A 21,846-nucleotide genomic window follows, 5' to 3' on the forward strand; every position below is an offset into this window, starting at 1 on the left:
TCTCTCCCCCATCCATTTTAATAATTTTAACAATTGATTTTAATAATGCATTTTAGATGGCTTTATTGTATTTTAATTATTAGTTGGTTATCCTTTTCACCTGGTGTATGTTAGTGTTGTTATTAACTGGTTATTTTTAATGATACTTTAAACTGCTGGCTGCAATTTTACTGCTGCATACCACCTGGGAAGCTCATTTGAGCTGTCTGGCGACTTATAAATGTAAAAATAAATAAATAAAATGTTGCAAGGCAGAGTGTTCAGGAATTCAGTCAGTCATGTCCTCCTTCAGGATGTGTCATTCCACACACTTAATCCCAGTTTTCATTTCACAGATTTTTTTTTCTGTTTCTGCAAATCACAAGTGTTCTCCTGAGCTAGCAGGTAACCTTCCTTTGCTAACTGGACTGCGAGGATTTGCCTCCATAATAATTCATGTGCCAAGAGCTGGGACTGCTCTTCATATAAGGTGCAGGGTGAAGGACCAACTTCTATTTCAGAAAAACTTCTGGAAGCCAGTCTACTGGCGCTGAAAACTCTCACTGCCAGACACAAAGCCTTTGGAGAGCATTCTGACTTTTTAGAATGGGAAGGATTCTACACAAAGGCCAGGAAGCCACCAAATGGCCGGTGGTGCGTGTTTGAGGGGAGGGTGGTCAGGGGACTGGGACCCCAGGAGGGCTGGATTTGGACCCTGGGATTGAGTTTCTGCTTCTCTGATGTACAAGATGTGGGCAAAGAGCTGCAGGCCATCCCAGCTGCCTGCTCTCCATTCTCGTGTCAACCGTTACCATACCTTTTTTCTCCCCTGGCTTGGTTGGGATGGTGTAGGTTATAACTCCAAGATCTTTCTTCTCTTTCTTCTCAGCTTTTGGCTTCTTCTACAAAGAATCACAATGTGGAAAGAATAATAGTAACTGGTTCTACAGGATAATTTCCCAGTTTTTCACTATTTTACAGAACTCAGGGAAGTTCTGCTATTTTAAAGTTCACCCTCCAAAGGGAAATCTTATACTTCTTTAAAGGGAAAACTCTGGATAGGCTGGATATGCACATGGGAAGCATGTCGTTAGTGGAGCCGGCTGGAACCAGGGGTCAGACTAGATGGCCCAGGAGACCCTTCTGACTCGTTCTGTTTCTATGTTTTTCCTTCTAAACATGCATAGGACTGTGCCCTTAATTATAAATTAGTACATTATGATCTCTTTCATGGTTAGTCCTTTCAGTGAAACTGGTTCTTACAACTGATTGTATTGAAAAAAATAGAATACGGTGAAACAACAACTTGAAAGAATCAGTCTGGGGCAAAAGAAGGCCAAATCCGACAAAGCAAACAAAAGAGCAGTATCATCCACAAAGTCAGCTATACTTCATGCATCTGATAAAGTAGATGCTAGTCCACAAAACCATATGCTGTAATAAACCTGACAGCCTTTAATTTTGCATTAATTTAAAGCATTGTTTTACTCCACTCTTTGGTCAAAAGGTTTGAACAGCTCACAGCTATCAGCAAAAAGGCAGTCTCCGCCCTAAAACAGTCGGACAGTCATGGCACTGAAAAAAAAGGAATAGGGAGGGGAGAGGAGAGGAGAGGAGTGTGGAGGGAAAGCAAGCTCTTTAAATGTGATTGTGCTGGGATGGGGAGCGTGCAACATCCTTCTTCTGTGCATACTTTGAAGCGGAACAGTTCGGGGCTTTGACATTTTACTGGAATATTGACACCTGCATCCGCTCTCGAATCCTTACCTCCCCTTGTTGCTGCTGCTGGCTCTTTTCCTTCTTCTGCTGAAACTTCTCCAGCTTTTCTTTCTTCTTGGCTTCTTTCTTCAGCTGAGAGGCGCTTTTGGGTGGTGCCTCTGACGAATCTGCCTCAGGACATTCCACTGGTCCTTTAGGGAAAGCCAAAGAGCAAGGAGCCCATGCAGCGCAGTTCACAGACCTGGTTTAAGTACCAGCAGGGGGTGAGCTTGAGGGCTGCGCAGGAAGGAGAAGCGCTGTCCACCGATGGCGCTGCCTCTGGGCCATGCTCACTGGGCAGAAGGATGCGGCTGGCACGGAGCACAGCAGCTGCTCCTCCCGCACTGGGGTGCCACACGCAACCCCCCCCCCCGCCCCCACTGGGCCCTGGGGTCTACACAGAAGGACTTGGCCAGTACTGGGAAGAGTAACCACTCCTTCAAATGCTGGGCAAGCCCTGCACTGCAGCTGGAGTGGCACTGCTCCGGGGTGTTCCTCCGGGCAGGGAGGAGGCTTGGAGGCAAGGGCTTGAAGCCCCAACCACTGGACAAAGCTGAGGATGATCTGCAGCCAGGATGTGGGATCTCCGCAGAGGGATGAGGTTCACGAGTTGAGTTAAGCCTGCAGGTCAGGGCAACCCCGCGTAAGATCCTAACCCCCCACCCATATTTGTGATTACTTGAGTCTGTATCAGCCTGCCCCAACCTAGCGCCCTTCAAATGTGCGAGACTATACTTCTCATCATCCCCAACACCAGACTGGAGAAGCCTGTGTCTTTTATACATGCAACGCATCAGCCCTAGTCCTTACACTGAAGCATTTCTGCCTTCAGCCAACTTGTGAGGAATGAGGACAATAGTGGCAGCATCTTACCTTTCAGGTCAGATTTTGGGACACCCCCTCCTGGCACCTGCTCATACAACTTCACTGGACCAAGAACAGCCTGGAACTCCGGCTGGTTAATGCAGGTCAGGAACCAGCGGGTCACGTTGGTGTAAGCAGCACGGAGAGCGTGATCGAGCACCTACGCGAAACATTGTGATTGGGCAGGAGTGGCGAGATTGTGCGCGCCGTTTAAGATGAACAGAGCAGTCAGACAGGGAGCTATTGTTATGTATAACCCGGCAGGGAAATGGATTTTGGGTGGCACTGGTCCAGGAAATATTTTTAGAACCAGAAGAACAAAATGAACATGGAGAATAAAATGAATAAAAATCCAAATGTTGCTGTTAATGCTGTTGCTCGGTCCCTCCTGTGTTCACCTGTGAGTACTTAGCACAAGCCTTTGTTTAAAGCGAAACAGAAATTGGCCTAGAGATGCAAGCATGCTCACAACCTGATCCTGTTCTTACAAGCAACACGTCCATCCCTGTGACTGTGGAAGCAGAGGAGAGAGCACCGTGATTACAGGGGCAGGAGCATCCATCAAAGCAGACACCTGCCTCCCAGTCCGTGGAGTTGGGCGGTGGATCTGGCGCTCAGCTGCGTCACTGACTGAGCCCACTGACTCCTATTTCCACCTGAAAGCCATTTGCAGGTACTGCTCAGAATAAGGCATGTCCCAACCGACGATGCCCCAAACTGTTGGATCACGATTTTCTGGTCACGCCAGAGAATGTGTGCATATCTTGGGGCATGATTTAATGATGTCTGCGCTCAATATCCATAAGTCTCTGAAAATGGAGGCTTATGTGCATTCAGTGCAGGGTATGAGGTGTGGTGGAGGTATATGCACATATATGATGTATACCAGGTACTTCTGCTTTGTTCTGTTATGCATACAATGTAAGCAATGTGTGCCTTTGTAAATGTTTCACTTCTCCCCCCCATGCTCTCTATTAAAACTCAGCACAGCCTTCCTGTAAGTTCTGAAGCATATCGTAAGAAAAACAGACCAAAAACAGGGCTTGTGTATATATTGTTACAAAATTCCTCCTAAAAGTAGACTAGCGTGGGTGGGATGGGGTGGAATTCCAGGGCAACTCACATATTTATATGGCAACAGCAGAGAACAGACAACGGTCACATCGGCCAAGGACACGGCTTCTCCCACCAAATACGTCCGCAGCTTCAGGTGCCCGTCCAGCACCCTGAGGAGAGTCCGAAGCTCAGCAACAGCACGATCTGTCACCTGGGCAGGGGGACGAGTGCGCAGCAGGGGTCATGCACAGCAGGCAGAACAGAGCCTGCCAGGGCATAAATGGTTAAGGCCTGGACTTCTCCGATTATTTTATTAAATTTATATCCTACTCTTCATCCAAGGAGCTCAGGAGGGCACACAGGTTTCTCCCACCCAGATTAACCATACTGTACATACAAAAATAGTTTAACAGAGAGCCTTGGCTATTTGGTGGTATAAAAATGAAATGAATGAAGAAATAAAAGTATTATGCTGGTTTTACGACTATTCTGTGCTCCTGTTTTTTAATGTCTCTGCTTTGGTTGCAGCATTCTTTGCTGCTGTCATCCCTCGAATTTTGCTGCTTAACTTCAGTGGCAGGGTAGCAAAAAAAATCCCCCAGCTAATATCTTTTAAAACATGACATGCATGAAAAGCATCTCTTGTTGGAAAATGACACAAGGCTCCCCCATTGTACGTTTTTTTTTAAACAAAACTCACAGCCTTTTCACATAAGGCTGCACAGTACTTTTGTGGCTCAGACTGGATTAGGGAAGACTTCAAACTGCATAAAGCAGTTCATGTTGGCTCAACATCATTTCAAATAATAATTTGCAAAATAACACTTTCTGAGAGCTGCATTTGATAGACTCTCTGAAGATTTTTCTTTCGAAGTGTTGAGACAGATGAAAAGTATTTAGTGCACTTACGGTGCTTTTTTTCCCTCTCTGCATTGCTGCCTTCCCTCCTTCTCTGGTTTGAACTAGGGGCTTTTTGACACACAGCTCACCCCATTAACCATCACACTATACGCCAGGTTCCATGTGCCACCACCATGGCCCACACGGCCTTCCTCTCACCTGTTTATTTTGCTTGGAGATGCCCAGCACAGAGAAAGCTGCTGCGCAGGCTGCAGGAGCAATTTCCAGGTTGGCAAAACTGATCCACTGCCGCACCAGGGTTCCTGCTTCAAGGCCTTGCCCTCTCATGGATTCCGGAGACAGCAGGTAGGAAACGGCTGCAGAGCCAGACACGGAGACCCCCGCCTGGGTTTCCAGAGCTGGGAGCTTGGACAGGGAGAAGGAAGAATTCCCCGGCTCTGTGTTGGGAGGCAGGCTGACCACCTTGGGCTCCTCTCGACCATAACGCGCTGCGATGAGCACGCAGAGATTCTGAAAGTTATCAGGATGTGGGGAAAGATACAGGGTAGGCATGATGAGGGGACAGAATGCCTAGAACAAAGAAGAACAAAAGAGTTTGAGGTGAAAGGCCAGAACTTGAGGTACAGTCACTGCAGACTGCAGGGGTGGACAACCTGGGGTGTCCAGCTCCCATCTGCCTCAGCCAGAGTGGCCAACGGTCAGGAATGATGCAAGTTGGGGTCCCCCAACATCTGGTGGTTAGCCACAGATTCCCCATCCCAGAAAATATGCCATGAAACCCTGCACAGAGCAGAATTTATATCACCTTTAAATCCCTACGTTGCTTGTAATCCAGATATTCAAAGGACTGCCTTCTTTGTCATCAGGCTGCACAATTACTGAGACTGTATTATTAGTCTTATGATACTTATATAAAATTGTCACATATCACAACATTGGTATTATGGCAATATTTCTTTTAATGTAGGAATTGTTTTAGCTCGACCTATGTTTTTGCTCATGCTTTGCACAGTATACTGCCTTGAGTGCCCTACCTGTAGAAAGGTGGCTGAAAATGGAATATATTAAGAGCTTGCCTTGTCAGACAGAAGAACTGAGCTGAGAACAGGGGTTCAACTTGTTCACATCCACATATGGTTCCAGTGCTAACCTAGCCTAATGCATCCACAAAAGTCTGAATTCTTTCTTTTTTTAAATGGCTTGCCAAAAGGGCTCCATGCTGGCTGCAAATGAGATGGGAACCGTGGCACTTTTTGCCATCGAAACAGCCATAGGATTGAGCCTTAAATATTAAGGTGCCATGGGACACTTTCCTTCCTCAAACACATCATTATGCTGCTTCTCCTGAGAATGGTGACATACGGAAACCCCCACTTTTTAAGATAAACCTGACCCCATTCAACCATCGATGGATATGTGACACCACTTAGATGATGCAACTTACAGCAAAGGTCCAGTGATTCATCAGTTTCTTTTTCAGGGCAAAAATGCAAACGACCCAGAAAAAGAGACCAAAAGTTAGTTGCTTCTCTATAATCCCTGCTTCTCAGGTCCAGATATAGTAAGAGTAAATGTTAAGTCTTTCAGAATTCCTTCTTAGGTACTACCTTGTGGAGGAAAGATGTTTTGTTCACAAGGGAGGGGAAGCAAGAGCCTAACCCTACTCCAAGCCTTCAACTCCTACTCCATTTCTCAGCATGGAAGAAACCCAGTAATTCAATAATTCCTCCCCGATTCTTCATAGAATTATTATAGCTCAGGAGTCCCCACCCAGACAGCTGAGGGGAATTCTAGACCTGCTTATTCCTCCTCTCCCCAGCACTTAGGGGGAAGCCTTCAAGGACAACCAGCAAAAAAAAAAGAAGAAGAAGAAGATCTGATGCCCAACCTGGTGCCCAGAATTGACTACACCTCCCATCAGCCCCAGTCAGCAGGGCCAATGGTTAGGAATATTAGATGTTTGTCCCAAACATCTGGAAGGCACCAGGTTGGAAAAGTCTGCATTATTTGAGATACACAAATATTCCTAGTTTTATTGTAAATACAGCAGTATCTCATAACACTCAGATCAGTAGCATTTTGAAAATCCATATGGAATAACTCAGAACCCTCCCCCCTCCCCCCATGCACTTGTCTTTTTGCCTCAAACCAACTGACAATTTTAAATTTTAAAAGAGTTAAATTTTAACTGTTAAAATGTAAAATTTGCTTCTGCTCCCTTCCAAGCAGATCACTAAAAAGAAAAGAAAAAAGATGACCAGCCAGCAGGTGCGGGTTCTCTGGAACAGAATGGAAAACTAGAGAAGAAATCTGACGGAAGACAGGAATCTAGTTTTTCTAGAAAAAACATGATTTGGGATGAGGAATGACTGGGACGGGGTGCCCGAAATCCAAGAGTTCTGGGGTCTCTCGATGAAGACAGAGTTGCCGTGGGCTTGCAAACAGGGGAACTAGGAGACAAGATCCTGGATTCTTTGGAAGACTGGAAGACATGGAGCCGGGAAGCATAAAGCCTCTTTGGAAAATAAGGAGGAAATTAAACGGGCTAGCGATGGAGTTTTTTGGGGGGGGGAGGGGGGATCAGCCAGGACACCTGGGTTTTGGGAAAGGGAGGGGGCGGGGTCCCACCTTACCTGCTCCTCCAGCCGGTTGCAGCTTATCCCCACGTGCTACGTTCTCTTACAGAAGGACCCAGCCTGGTAGGCGTCTACTGCAAAGCCTGCACCGCCCTGACAAATCTGCAGGAAGTGCACCTACAGTGATCTGTATCTGCCTCACTGCATGTTTAAAAATCCTAATTGATCTGTGCTGTTAGCAAGCACAGGCACTACCCACCCCTTCCTCATTCAAGAAACCAACACTGTTCTCCTATTGTTATTGTCAGCTTATCCTCATGCACATAGGCAGTTTCCCCACACTATACGTTGATTAAATAGCTTTAATTTAGATTCAGGGCCTTGTGGTTTTCAAGTCAGGGGTTGCAGGCAGATGGAACATGTGATTATTGATTTATTATTATAACATTTATACTCCACCTTCCAAGAGCTCAGGACAATGTTCAAAGTTCACTCAGATGCACACATTTTTATCCCCAAAAAGACCCTGTGAGGTACTTTAGGATAAAGGGTTATAAAGGAACCAGTTTGAGTAAAGATTTGAAGCCAGGTCTCTCCAATTGGTCTAGCAACTAACCTGTGGAAAGAAACATGCAAAAGTGGAAGCATGAGGCCAGGATGAATGCAGTGGCCTCTGCACCTACCATACAACAGATACAGAACTGGCTGTATTTCACTATATAATACAGTGGTTAGAAAATTGAATTTGTCCTTTGAAGGCCTGGATTCAAGACTGGCAGCTGATGTACAGCTAGGTGGCCTTGGAACAACCATCTTCTTCCTCACTTCTCCTGTTAACAGGAGAACAATAACCAAAGATTTCATCAGGTGACTGTCAGGGCAAGCAATAAAGATATCTCCTTAATAAAAATGCAAGACTATCCTGTCTGAATTAGCTGACAGCAAAAATAACTCTCACTGTTCAATGGGGCTTACTTCCAGCAAGCTGGGCATAGCACAGCCTGAAAGGATTATCTAGTCCATATGAGGAGCCAGAGTGTCACAGCATTGTGGTTTATGTTAGACAAGGATGCAAAACTGTGGATTCAAATCCCTCCATGGTCATGAAGCACCCTGGATGACTTTGGGCCAGCTGCTGCATAACTTGCCCCATAGGACTGCTGAGGTTCAAATGGAGAGGAAGATCATGTACACTGTCTTTGGGTCTCCGTAGGAAATGCAGGATGTAAATGTAACAAATAAATCGTATGAAGAACTAATATGATCCCCAGTGAAGGTGTAACAGATGCCTTTGGAAGCTGGAAAGCCATAGGCCATTAAGCAGGCAGCTGTTGATTGGCCCTAGTATTATTTAATTTCTATACTGACCAATAGCCAGAGCTTTCTGGACAGTATAGAAGAGCCTATTATCTTGAACACAGAAATAGACTGCCTCTGTTTTTGGAAGTTTCACTGGTAATATTTCCTTTTTTTCCTCTAAGCTTAACCTAGTTCTTCTGTTTTCTTAAAGCCAACTACTTTTTGGGAATAACTTTGGGAGGAAGTTCAAGTTAACTAAATGGGGCTTTTAATTAGATAAGGATATACGTCAAGTTAAGGTACAATCTTATGCATGTTTAGTCAGGCAAAAAACATCCATAAATCCCGGCATCCATTCAGGATGGGGCATGGAGCTGGGGCTAAATATTTATGTAAATATTATGTATATTTATTAAAATATACATAAAATTGTACCACATGTGCTATAAAACAAGCTAATAAGCAATGGAGAATGGAAAGGGAGAAGTATATTCTTAATATCTATTCAAACATTTCCAAAGTTCAGATTTAGGAGCTGAGCTTTAGAGAACTGCTCCCCAAATCCTGATTTCCTTTTTGAGATGAAATTGTGGCTTGTTTATCTATTAGATGTATATCCCACTTTTTTTTTTTTTACAAAGAATTCAAAGTGGCTTCCATAATTCTCCCTCCTCCTCTCAATCTTAGATTTTTATCCCACCTTTTTCTTTTTTAAAGAACACAAGGTGGCTTACATCATTGTCCGCCTCCTGCTTCCAATCTTATCCCCACAACAACCCTGAGAGGTAGGCTGGCCTGGGAGTCTGACTGGCCCAAAGTCACCCCTGGGCTCCATGGCTGAGTGGGGACCAGAACCAAAATTGCCTGAGTCCCCGTCCCACGCTCTTAACCACTGCATCATACTGACTCTCCTTTACAAATGTTTTATAGTTAATATAGTTTATAATTAAAGAGCGTATAAATATTACAAATGAATAAATACGGCGGGAGGAGATTGTATATACGGTCCTCTGAACTAATATTGCAGCCGCCTTGCATCATACCCTGGGAAAGTCGTTTTTACAGAGGCAGTTCCTTAGACAGTCCTAAGCGGGGGCCTCTTGCCCGACAAACGCCACAGATAACCATAGAGCAACCCCCCCAAACCGGTTGGAGGCAGAGTGACACACATCTTTAACTTCCGGTAAGACCCGAAAGCGGCCGCAATTGAATCGGTCGAAGCCTTGGCATCTCTTTTGGAACGGAAGTACCGATAAGGACTGCGACGGTGTGCGACTCGATGGTAAAGTGCTGCGTGACCATAGAGTTAGGAAAAAGATTAGAGTCTGTGTCTTGCTGATGTCCGTGTGCGCGTTGGCTGTATGGGAGCCCACTTAGCTTACTTTTTGAAGCCTGTAGCTGTGACCAAGAGAAGCCTCGCTTCCCTAGAATGTGGAAACATGTGGCCGCATGTGGCCCTTTCATCCCTCTGCTGCAGCTCCCTGTCGCTCAAAATATGCGTCACAACCGCCAATGTGTGACACCCGCCGGCAGAGACGCGATTTATTGAGCTTTTCGACCAACCATGGATAGGCCAAGCGTGGATAAATCCAAGAAAAGAAAAGTTTCAGAAGAAAACAGAACGTTTAATGGTACGTGGGCAGATTCATTTGCTTTCACTGCTGACGAGACTGGTTTACCAGCATGCTTAATATGTGGTGAGAAATTGGCAAACAATAAAAAGTCAAATGTTGCAAGACATTTTCAGAGTAAACACACAGCCTTTGCTGAAAAATATCCAGATGGAGATGAGAGAAAAAAAGCCATTTCGGAACTGATGCAGAAGGTTGATATGAGCAAAATTCATTTCAAGAAGTCTGCAAATTCAACTACTTACGCTAGTTTTGTGGCCGCTCAGGAAATAGTCAGGCACGGGAAGCCGTTCACAGATGGGGATTATATAAAAGAATCATTCATTAAGATTTCAGAACATCTATTCTCGGACTTCAAAAACAAGAGTGAAATTGTGCAGAAAATCAGAGATATGCCTCTCTCTGCAAAGACTGTGAAAGACAGAACCATAAAAATGGCAGAAAACATAACCAGGCAGCAAATTAAAGACATCAATTCAGCTGTGGCGTACTCAATCGCCTGTGAGGAGTCCAAAGACAAAGGTGATATTGAACAAATAGTGCTGTTCTGCCGATATGTGAACTCTGCTGGGCCACAGGAAGAAATGCTTGAGTTGATACCGCTAAAAGGCCAAACACGGGGGGAGGACATCTGTGAGGCTGTCTTGGATTACCTAAGAACCAAAGAAATAAACACCACCCACCTGGTGTCAGTGGCTACTGATGGGGCACCGAGTATGACAGAAGAGCAGAAGGGCTTTGTAGCTTTACTGCAGAACTTGCTGGGTAGAAAGCTGCTGACATTTCACTGCATCCTGCACCAAGAGGCATTATGCGCTCAAACATTTCCTCCGGAATGCACAGAAGTAATGAATGTTGTCATTCAGATTGTCAATAAAATAATAGCAAAAGGTTTAAATCACTGTCAGTTCCGTTGGCTACTGGACGAGGTGGACAGCACGTATTCTGATCTGCTGCTGCACAACAGAGTCCAGTGGCTGTCCAGAGGGCAGGTGCTGAAGCGCTTTGCCGCGTGTCTGGAAGAGATGAAAACTTACCTGGGCAGCAAAGGGCTCACCTTTCCTGAGCTAGAATGGCCAGAGTGGCTGGAAAAGCTACACTTCATGGTAGATATGACAGCGCACCTGAACACACTGAACACAACTCTTCAGGCGAAAGGAGGCACAGCCCTGCACATGCTGGAGGAGGTTTTGGCATTCGAGTGCAAGTTGACAGTGTTTGCCGAAGATTTACAGAGAGGTACACTGTCTCACTTCCCCTCTTTGAGAGAGTTCAAACAAGCTCACAATATGATAAATTTGGAGTATTTGCAGTCTGCAATCACCGCAATGCAAACATCGTTTAGGAAACGATTCCTTGAGTTCAGAGAGGAAAAAAACACATTATCCTTCCCTGTCACTCCCCTGACCATCGATCCATCCCTATTGAATATGACTGCATTTGCAGGTGTAAGTCAACCCGACCTTGAGATGGAACTGGCCGACATAGCCGACAAAGATCTATGGGTGTCCAAGTTCAAACACTTGACAGCTAATCTTGAAGATGTTGCCCGTCAGAAGACCATTCTTGCTCAGAATCACAAATGGAGTGATATCGAAAACCTTCCCAAACCAGATAAACTTGTGTTCGAAACATGGAATGCCATCCCCGACACTTATATGAACATGAAAAAGTATGCATTTGGAGTCCTGTCGATCTTTGGATCTACATATCTATGTGAGCAGGTCTTCTCCAACATGAGAGATATTAAAAACAAACATCGCACACGCCTCACAGACGACAGCTTACAATCCTGTGTGAAGATGAAGGTGACGTCTTACAGCCCTGATGTGCAGACACTGTGCGCTGAGGTTCAGGAGCAAAAATCACATTAACCGGGTAAAATAAATATTTGAATTGGCTATTATTTTGCAAATACCTATTTTACATTGTTCAGTGAAATAGTCCTTTTTTATTCGGGTTGACAGCTGACTGCATCCTCCAGTACACGTGATAAAAGGATGGTGGCACATAGAAGGAGACGGCAGTTTTGGTTTGCTGCAGGTGGATAATTTAAGTTCGGCTTTTTATTTCATAAATACATGGAGGACTCAAATAGACATTGAGTATTTTATTTGAAAGTAACCTTCAACCCAGCATCTTTTTTTTCAGAGTTCAAAATGTTTTTGTTGCATGCAGAAATAAAAATTTGTTTTCTCTGTAGCAGTTCTTTGATTTCATAAATGCAACACACTATAGGTTTTTTTATACATAGCATAAAGGTAAAAAACAATATATGCAGTGTTATCTTCATTTTAGATGTCAAAAGGGTTTTGTGGCTCCCAGTGTTTTCTTTTTCCTGTGGGAAACGGGTACAAATGGCTCTTTGAGTGTTTAAGGTTGCCGACCCCTGCCCTAGATAGATCTCCGGGATGATGCAGCTAATGGATCAAGGAAACTGAACAGCTGGCTCAATGAAAAGAGAGAAATAGTAGCCGACTTGCTTTCTTGCTCTCCTGAGACTGGACCACCAACTACCAACCACCTTTGCAGTTAGGCCAAATTTGGTGCACCATGTCTTGCATGACACCCAAGAGTGGGGTAGCTAGAGCCTTCCAAATGTTCTTGGATGCCAGCTCCCATCAGCCCCAGCCAGCATGGCCAAAGGATAATAGGAGTTGTGGTCAATGACATCTGGAAGGGTTCCTCAGCCCTGTATTACAGCTTGATGCTGCCTAAGGGTTAGATGGAATACATCCTTCTCCCTTTCCCAGCCAGGCTTCATAGCCACAGCAGGAGACTCTTAACAGTCGCTTCCTGCTCCTCGTCCCCTGGGAAAACGAGGCTTTGAATTTCCTTAACTTCTGGACAGAGGATCTTCACTGCCTGCAGGAGGGAATCTGGTGAGTTAAGAGGCTCAGGAGTTAGGCAGGAAATGTAAAATTGTGCAGAGGGGCCTGTGGAGCACAAGAGCCATTCAGAGGGAGTCAGGAAGCTCTGCTTACGAGTTCCTCAATGGGGAAATAAGAGCTAGGGCACTGTATCTTTAAGGAGAGAGTGTGATGGGCCTGGTGCCAAATGAATAGTGTTGGCACCAGGCACACCTCTCTGAAGAGCATGTTCCATCACTGGAGTGCCACCACAAAGAAGACCCTTCTTCAGATAACCTCTCTCTTGACCTCCTTCAAAGAGGGCTCCCAAGGAAGAACCTCTTACCCAGATCTTAGGGGACAGGCAGGTATATATGGAAGGAAACACTCCTTCAGATACCTGGGTCCTAAACTGTTTCGGGCTTTATAAGGCATCATCAGCCCCTTAAATTGGGCCCGGTCTTTAATTGGTAGCCAGTGCAGGTGGTAAAGGGCCAGCATTATGTACGCATATCTGCAGATCCCTGTTAACTTCTTGATTGCTCTATTCTGAACCAACTGAAGTATCCAGACCATTTTCAAGGACAGCCCCAAGTGAAAACACATTACAATAGTCCAATCGGGAAATTACCATAGCATGGGTCACTGTCACTAGGCTCTGAATAAAATGTTCACAGGTCAATTTATATCGCTTTACTGAAATGCAGAAATAACATCAAGGATTTCAATTTCACTGGAGGCAGAGCCAGCCAATTAATTTCTCATATAAACAATTGCAGATAACATGAATTCTTCCGTTCAGATACTCTAAAAGCAATGGAACAGGTCTTTTCTGAGCTTAATTGTGGGGGAAGGAGAGAGTGTGCATGTTATTTTGGGGGGATTTGCAGCATGTGGGGAGGAGAGTGTTAACCCTTTTTTCTGGAATTGCAATCATGCTTAAAAATTGTCTCCTGCATGGCAGGTAACTTCAGGGGGAAAAAATCCAATGCGTATTCAGGGTCTGTAGAGGTTGGAGAGCACATCAGGGTGGAAATGGCCCTGCTACTGTTCTATCTCATAGTAAAATGGGAGTGGGGGATGCTCTTATTTCTCTCTCACTTCTAGGAGATGATGGGATGCCCCAAGAAGAGCTGCAAAATCAGGCTGAATGTTCCTGGGAATCGGAGCCATGTGGGATGTTGCCAGGGAGAGGCCAACAAAACATTTCCCACCACTGAGATCAGGGAGAAGGCTTTGAATGTCAGCAGGAGAGCGGTGCAGAAGAGACGAGAGGGGAGCACCTTCTGTGTGAACTTCCAGTGCGTGAAAGAGTCCACGCAGGAGGGAAGCAGCACATGTGTTCTGAGACACAAGCTTTAGCCAGAGGTCTAGTCTGAGAATACACAGGACATACACAGGAGAGCTGCCATTTGAGTGCCGAGTGTGGGAAACACTTCAGCCATTGCTCCAATCTTAGTGCTCACAAGGCGGTCCATACAGGAGCCCGGCCATATCAGTGCGCAGGCTGTGGGGACAGCTTTAGGCATCGCTCACACCTCACTGCACACAAGCGAATTCACACGGGAGAGGCCGCACAAATGCTCCAGCTGTGGGAAAGGCTTCAATCAGAAGCCGGCTCTCACTGTGCACAAGCGTGCCCACACAGGAGAGGCCATGTAAGTGCTTGGACTGTGGGAGAGACTTTAACCAGAGGTCGATTCTCCTTGCACACAAGAGGATCCACACAGGCGAAAGGCCGTTCAAGTGCTCCAACTGCGAAGTTTTAAGTAACTGTCAGCCTTGAGTGCACATGTACGGAGCCACACTGGTGAGAGGCCATATAGCTGCCCAGACTGCAGGAAGAGTTTTACGCACAGCTCACTCCTCATGAAGCACAAGTGAATGCACACCGGCGAAAAGCCGAATGAATGGGCCGACTGTGGGAAGCACTTTGGTCAACAGAGACAGCTTGTTAATCACAAGAGAAGCCATGTGGGAAGGAAACAGTGATCAGGGAGAAGAGCTGAGACCCAAATTGTAGCATGTCATTGGAAACTGAGAAACTGGGGAGGATCAACATGTCACCTTGTTGTGTTACAAATCATGTCCATAGAAAGAGATATTTCTCTAATGCACAAAATACATACACAGGCTCTTCTGTGAACTTCTCTCACACTTCCTTGATACATGGAGCAGGCAAAAGTTCAGGCCTCACTTACAGGCGCCTCCAACCTTCTCGGGCTGGTGGGCACACTTGAATTGTGGATGTGTACTTTGAGCCCTCATAAAATGGCTGCTGGAGTGAGGCCCATCTTGTTCATGAAATGGTTGCCACATAAAATAGTGGGCATGGCTGATCTCAAAGCATTCATTTCCCAGAAAGCTGCTGTGAGAAATCCATCCATTCAGAACTTCAGCTTAGATCTCAATAGTGATCTAAGAATTCTGAGCTGAAAAATCCAAAGGCACATAATCATCACACTGTTCACATTCTCAGCCAAATGCTTGCATATCATCAGACCCATGTGTTCCCAGATCCCTGATGGCTGAGACACACTATTTCACTGCATGGATTAAAACTAGAGGCACAGTCCCCTGTTATCACGGAAAGAGTTTTATAAGTGTAAGAGTATTATCCTGTAAGGATGACTGTAAGCCCCAGACTCTTGAGGCTTATGGGCAACCAGTACAGAGTGGCAGGATTGGCAGAGGTGGTCTTTGCCTCCCAGTCTTTCTGTTCTGTATGTTTGCTGAAATATTACTTCACTCAATGCATAGTGAAACCATAAAATTTGGATCAAGTGTGGCCCACCTACTGTTGTTGGACTTCTTTTCCCGTCATCCTTAGCTATGCAGGGTAGGATTCACGGGAGCTGTTGTCAAACACTTAGAAGGTACCACTTTGCTTACCTCTGCTCTAGGACAGAGGAAACATTTATACTTGTCTAACAGGTATGATTAGGGCAACCACATTTTCTTCAAAAGTGGGAAACCAAGTCTGCTTCTTGCAGTCTTCCAGGTTATTTGCCTCTGAAGCTGCCACTTACTGGAAATGCCACAACGGAGGCACACGACCAGGAAAGCAGATTTTATACAAAGCATGAGCAGCATGCGAGACAAGCCCTTCACTGTGTCCTAAGAAGCTAGATGACTAAAAGCCAGACATGGCTGTATTAATGGGAAAACAAGGGTTCTGCCTGCCAATTAGCAAGGATGTCCAGCATCAGTTGAGCAGGTGTGGAGCTTGTGAGGACCGATGGGATGGAATGGAACAGTAAGCTGGAAGGTGAAGCTCACAGGCTTATAATTCAAACACCATCAGGAAGCTGGTTTGGTATAGACGTGGTTCAGGAGACCCAGTTATTAGAAAAATTGTCAGACTAGGGGTGATTAAATCTTGATCTCTACCAAGAAGAAAGCTGAAATGTGGTATACACATCTACACTACCCTGGTAGCTGTTTCTGCGAAGTAACATGGTAATTTGTAATGCATTACTAAAGGCCAGTCAAGTGACACAGAATAGAATGTAGGCAGACTGAACTAATTGTCCCAAACTGGGGTGAGTCTTATAATGGCATCCAGCAACTCAGGGGAGTGTAGGATTTCTCTGTCTTATAACTGTCATCAGATTGGAGTACAGGAAAATTTTTGCTTGCACAAGGAACTTGCATGCATGCAACACGCATGACATCAGTGCATGTTGAAGCAAGTTTCTAGCCCTTACGGCATGAAGATAATCTTGCTTAGTGAAATACACTCGATAAATCTAGTAAGCCATTCAGTGGTGTTATCATAGCCCCTTCACTTGCCCATGAGTAGGAAAAATTAGTTCTATTAAGTATATACTTAATGCACATCTATATAGAACTGTGATTTTATTTTTTTCAGCAAAATGATACATGCCGAGACCAGCCCTTAGCCACCATCTTTCTAACTTAATATTTTATTCCTCCACATTACTTCTGTGAAAAGTCTTTTTTTAAAAAAGCAGATCCACCCACCCCCTAATAACAAAATGTCAGAAATGTAATGTGAAGCTGCTTCAGTCTTTGCAGCAACAAAACCAGTGCAGAGGTCAAAACTGGAGGTTTGGTTTCAAGGGCAGGGGAGTTGGACCCAGAGCACCCTCTGGTGACCAAAGAGAACACAGCAGTAGTACCAGGTAAGCCCATGAGGACGCTGGATGGAATTACGTCACAGAGCAAAAGTAGTAGAATTGCCTGTTTCTTACACACCTGCTGCAAAAGCAATACGTGTGATTCTCACTAATGTGGGAGAACAAACTAAGCAGTGCAGATGCTGACTGGCATTAGCTCCACTGCATTTGAGCAGGAAAAACCTGGAAAGGGCTGATCGCGAATGGACAAAGCTGACACACCACTCCTTGGGAGTTCTGCATAGGAAAGCATCTGCCTGCATTGTCGATTTCGTGCCTAAAGGAAGTGTCGCTTTCCATTTACTTGCACAGTGGCCTCCTTCAACACTATAACTTCCATCGCTATAGCCAGCATTGCTGATAGTGTCACACAGCTGAAGGGCACCAAAAGTCATTCTGGCTGGGGATGATGGAAGGTATAGTCCAGCACATCTAGAGGGCACCAGGATGGGAATAAGGAAGGCTGAACCATGATTTTAAAGATGAGATGGAAATGTTAGCTCTTCGCTAAAAGGAGATTCTGACCACAAAACAGTGCCATATAAGAAATGAAATGCTGAAAAAGACAGTAGTTTGTGTGTAGAGGGGAGGGGAAGAATTGTGCTACTGGCTCTAAAGTTTAAAAAAAAAATGCTGCCCTTTTTCAGCAAAAAGAACACATTTGTTGCCTTCACTAGGGACACAAAACCAAACAAAACCCAAGATGGAATCACATTCTTTCACCCAACAGGATGCATGGATGGATGGATGGACGGACGGACGGACGGACGGACGGACACACACACACACACACACAGACAGACAGAGTGTAGCTGGTTCCCTCCAGAAAAGGAGCTGGCTATGGCCTTCCCATGTCCTCCAACTCTTTCTCGGGCAGGATCAGGCAGTGCAGGATAGACAAGAGGAGAAACCTTCACTGCTTCTGCTGAAGGGCTTCCTTGCGCGCCGCATCCTGCAGCAGCTGCGTATCGACCTCATCGGCCGGCAGCTGGACATAGCGGACGACAGAGCCACGGATGAAGCAGTTCTTGACAGACAACTGGAAGGAGAGGAGACGCGCATGAGGTGCACAGTGCGGAGATTCCAGCGTATCAGAAACGGACTGGGGAAACCTGGGCTCAGATTTCCCATCAGAGAACTTTGGAGAGTGCTCTGTTGTTGTTTTTTAAATCCCACCTTGTGTCCTGCAAGGAACCCAAGGCTGCTCACCTAATCCTCCATTTGATCTTCACAACAACCCCGTGAGGTAGGTTAAGCTGACTTAGGGTCTGGCCAAAGTCCCCCAGCTGGCTTCATGGACAGGTAGGGACCAGAACCCACATCGCCCAAGCCCCAGAAAGATAATTGCAAGGAATAAAATTGGAGAAGTTGAGAATAGGGCTTGTGGGTTTTGTTAAGACAGACTCCCCAAAACTCACCCACCACAGTATTTATCCACTGGTTGTGAGGACTTACCATGTGAGGGTATTTCTCCGGATCTGTCACACTGATGTCTGTGAGCTTGATATTCAAATACTGCAAAGCCAAAGGAGGGCAAGAGAGCAACTAAGTACCCAGTTGGTTTGATAGTCACAAGATTTTGTTTATGAATGTATTTAAAGGCGTTTTTACCCTACCACCTGCCTAGAGCAGCCTATAAGATGTCAGCAGTCCTCAGTCAAAAAGACATGACATACAAGGAAGAGGAGGAGGAAAAGGAGCAGCTCAGGTGCTTGCTAAAGTTAGTTATCCTAATCAGATGAGCTGCAAAATCGTTCAAGTGGCGTGACCAACTGCTAGCCTGGCAGCAGTCGAAGGGAGCTAAAATAAGCTGACTAGCTTGTTTTACTATTTTCACATTGCATTTATATTCCCTTTTTTCCTCTTGGGAGGAACCCAAGGAAACGTACATAGTCCTCTATTCCACTTTATCCTCCTAACAACTACCCTGTGGGGCGAGTTAGGCGGAGAGTAACTGACTGGCCCAAAGTCACCCAGTGAGCTTCATTATTTAGACACCACTAGACACTCATGGCTCTCTATTCACCTTGATTCTGCTTCACACCTTTGCCCCATACTCTCTTTCCCACCTGGCTTCCCTTATGTGGTTGTTGCTGTATGGATAACATGGGCCAGAGGAGAACTATACATTCTGCTGCAAGCTCCAAGAGCATGGTAAAAAGTACAGTAAGTAATTAAACTAAGTAACTGCCTAGCAGGAAGAGAGATGCATCTTTCAAGCGTATGAACACCAGAATAGCTGTACCAAAGATTTCTGTCCAGCACTGGGATGTATAGACAGACAGAGCCACAGTTGTTTCTTGTAAAACCCAGCAAAATGAACATGCTTGTGTAATCTACATATTGTCCAGGTGATGCCACAGAAAGGCATTGTAAAAACCAAGTTCTCCAGGAAGGAGGAAAAATGCTGAGAAGTAATTCATACCTGGTCCACGGAGTGTAGGGTCCCACATATACTGTAAAATAAAAGGAGAAAAAGCGGGAGAGGCAATTAAAAGCTAGCCAGGATGTGTGGTCCCTTTCAGAGCAGAGTGGAATCCAGTGCAATAAAAAGGGAAGGGAAGCAAGGAGTCACTGCTTCTTTAGGGCAGGAGTGGGCAACTTGAAGCCCTCCAGATGCTGGGGCCTACAACTCCCAACAGCTCCCATCTGGAAGGCAAGAAGTTGCTTGATCTTCCTAGGAGAAAAAGGGAGTTAGAAGCTGAGACTGGGTTAGGAACCAGGCCCCAAGATTCCTGGGTCTTCCCCGAGGGAAACAAAAGCACCTGCAGCCCAAAAGCTGTGAATAAAAGTCATACCTCAGGTCATTCTTCAACTCGACCACCACATCCTTCCCTACCAGGGACTTGAAAAATGAGTAGAAGAGCTGTTGGACAGGTAGAAGAGAGAACGAATATAAGAAATCACCAGAAGAGATCCTGAGCTCAGAACTAGATGAGGACATACAACTTATCACACTGTTCAGCAGGAAGAGAGGCATCCAAACCCACAGTGCACATGCAGACTCGTGCTTCAAGCTTCATCCCACCTTCTCCCCACAGAACAAAATACTACAAGTTCTACACATTTGCTGCTTTTTAAAAACGCCCCTCTGCAAAAGAGCTAAGGACACACATCCACTTTCGCATTAACAGCTAGTGCAACCAATGCTCACTTTATTCACCACAACAAATCCATCTTCCCAGCACACTGACTGACACTCCCCCTGTAGCCAGCATCATCCTTCTGTACCAGAGAGAGCACAAGAAAAGCCATGCGGCAATGGACCAATGGGCCATCCCATCCAGCAGTCCATTCACACAGTGGCAGGACACTCATCCACAGGATGCAAGACTTCCACCTAACCAAACTCATCAGCAATTACTATATGCAGCCATGCCCCCTCTGAGAATGGAGGAAGGCAGTAGCCAATAAGGCCAGTAACTGCTGACAGTCTCCTCCTCCATGAAGTTGCCCGCTCCCCCTTTAAAGCCATCCAAATTGGCAGCCATCACTATTTCCTGCGGCAGCAAATGCCATAGTTCAACTATGAGCAATGGACTGAGGCTCTATTTATTCAGGCTATTACACCTGTCCATGTGTATAAAAGCCGGCCAACTTAGAATGACAGGCACACCTTTTCACTTACAGGATGCTGGATCTGGTAGTTGGTTTTGGTGTTTTTCAGTTAGATTGTTACTGTATTCTAAACTGTTGTGTTGCAGCCATTGGATGTTATTGTTTCTATGCTTATTAACATTATAAGTCACCCTCTGCTTCTTTTAAAGAAGTGGTGGGATATAAGAATTTCAAATAAATCAGACCAGCCATGGTAACTACCTAATGTCATAATGCATGCATTTTTCTTTAAGGAATCATAAGCCTCTTTGAGAGTTTTACCTTCCAAGAAGGCCTGCAAATAAATGTAACTAAATAAAGAAGATAGGCCATTTTAAATACATTCAACTATTTCACCTGCATATATTTCCTGCCAAGCAGGTACTTTTAAAAATCATCTCCACCAATACCGAGAGCCGGTATGGTTTAGCTGAGTCAGCGTAGCATAGTGGCTCGAGAGCTGGACTGAGGAGATCCAGGTTTTGGTCCCCAGGCAGCCACCCACGGGTGACAACTTCGGGCCAATCTCTACCTCTCAGCCTAATCAACCTCACAGGGCTGTTGTGAGAATAAAATGGGGAGAAACATTATGCATGCCGCCTTGGGTTCCTTGGAGGAGAAAAAAGGCGAAACATAAATGTAATAAATACGCGTTCACCTGTTTGTTCTCTGACTGAAAGAAAAGACGTTCAGCCACCCAGGAAAACAATCTTATCAATTCAGACGCCCCAGTTTGAAGAACAAGCACAAGTACGTCACAAACGAAGATTGTGACGTCACAGTCCGTGCACACTCACCATCGCAGCCGCTGCCAACCAAGGCTGCAAAACACCCGCGTGGACCAAGCCTCAGAACCAGAAAGAACTTCCCGGGCTGCGCATGCGCCGTGAGAGCGTTTCGACAAAGAGGAGGGCGAAAAGAACGGAAACGCTGGCTTCAGGCGCCCCCGGAACCGAACAGGAAGGGGAAGCGGATTCTTAAAGGAGCCGTTGTCTAAGGACTATCTGAATTATACACCGTCTTAAAGGGGAGGAATGAGGATGGCTATCGCTCTGGTAGGGCACGGGAAATAATAGAAGGAAAAGGCTTTCGGTTTCTTAGTGTGGGGGAGAATCAAGTGTTGATTCTTACCGTGGCATGGTTAAAGGACCTATTATTGACTAAGACTGCAGGATTTCAACTAAGTGGCTATTAGCAATGATGAGAACGAAACAGAATTTAAATTTGCAGAGGCGGT

At 45.5% G+C, this 21,846-nt stretch overlaps 3 protein-coding genes across 5 annotated transcripts in view; 1 reads left to right on the forward strand and 2 right to left on the reverse strand.

Annotated features, from left to right (window-relative positions):
* VARS1 (valyl-tRNA synthetase 1) overlaps nucleotides 1-9,645 on the reverse strand; it is a 34,817-nt gene extending 25,172 nt beyond the window's left edge. Inside the window, exons 1-6 of one of the 3 annotated variants that reach the window (XM_044419581.1) lie at nucleotides 9,563-9,645; nucleotides 4,717-5,088; nucleotides 3,725-3,868; nucleotides 2,611-2,761; nucleotides 1,747-1,889; nucleotides 797-881 (exon numbers count right to left, since the gene is read on the reverse strand). In XM_044419581.1, the coding sequence (XP_044275516.1) occupies nucleotides 797-881; nucleotides 1,747-1,889; nucleotides 2,611-2,761; nucleotides 3,725-3,868; nucleotides 4,717-5,070 (877 nt within the window). In that variant the 5' untranslated portion in view covers nucleotides 5,071-5,088; nucleotides 9,563-9,645. Of the gene's footprint in view, nucleotides 1-796; nucleotides 882-1,746; nucleotides 1,890-2,610; nucleotides 2,762-3,724; nucleotides 3,869-4,716; nucleotides 5,089-7,151; nucleotides 7,252-9,436; nucleotides 9,510-9,562 lie in introns of those variants that run through there. The other 2 variants (XM_044419579.1, XM_044419580.1) reach the window with 2 other exon arrangements.
* A 460-nt stretch (nucleotides 9,646-10,105) lies between these two features.
* On the forward strand, nucleotides 10,106-15,556 carry LOC123017921 (general transcription factor II-I repeat domain-containing protein 2A-like). The gene is made up of 2 exons (XM_044419591.1): nucleotides 10,106-11,902; nucleotides 13,981-15,556. Exon 1 carries the CDS (start codon nucleotides 10,210-10,212, stop codon nucleotides 11,896-11,898), a length of 1,689 nt encoding a protein of 562 aa, XP_044275526.1. The 5' UTR covers nucleotides 10,106-10,209; the 3' UTR covers nucleotides 11,899-11,902; nucleotides 13,981-15,556.
* Nucleotides 15,557-16,714: 1,158 nt separating this feature from the next.
* LSM2 (LSM2 homolog, U6 small nuclear RNA and mRNA degradation associated) lies at nucleotides 16,715-21,529 on the reverse strand. The gene is made up of 5 exons (XM_044419594.1): nucleotides 21,407-21,529; nucleotides 19,811-19,878; nucleotides 19,438-19,468; nucleotides 18,468-18,527; nucleotides 16,715-18,051 (listed from the first exon to the last, which is right to left on the reverse strand). Exons 1-5 carry the CDS (start codon nucleotides 21,407-21,409, stop codon nucleotides 17,926-17,928), a joined length of 288 nt encoding a protein of 95 aa, XP_044275529.1. The 5' UTR covers nucleotides 21,410-21,529; the 3' UTR covers nucleotides 16,715-17,925.
* Nucleotides 21,530-21,846: the final 317 nt, after the last annotated feature.

The sequence above is a fragment of the Varanus komodoensis genome, unplaced genomic scaffold, assembly GCF_004798865.1.
Source record: "Varanus komodoensis strain SLA01 unplaced genomic scaffold, ASM479886v1 scaffold105, whole genome shotgun sequence".
Taxonomy (NCBI): domain Eukaryota; kingdom Metazoa; phylum Chordata; class Lepidosauria; order Squamata; family Varanidae; genus Varanus; species Varanus komodoensis.

Coding starts and splice junctions, on each gene's coding strand:
- LOC123017921 (XM_044419591.1), top strand. CDS start 10,210: ATGCAGAAGGTTGATATGAGCAAAATTCATTTCAAGAAGTCTGCAAAT.
- LSM2 (XM_044419594.1), bottom strand. Junction 19,469..19,810: donor GAGTTGAAGAATGACCTGAG/GTATGACTTTTA, acceptor TTTATTTTACAG/TATATGTGGGACCCTACACT. Junction 18,052..18,467: donor CGGAGAAATACCCTCACATG/GTAAGTCCTCAC, acceptor CTCTCCTTCCAG/TTGTCTGTCAAGAACTGCTT.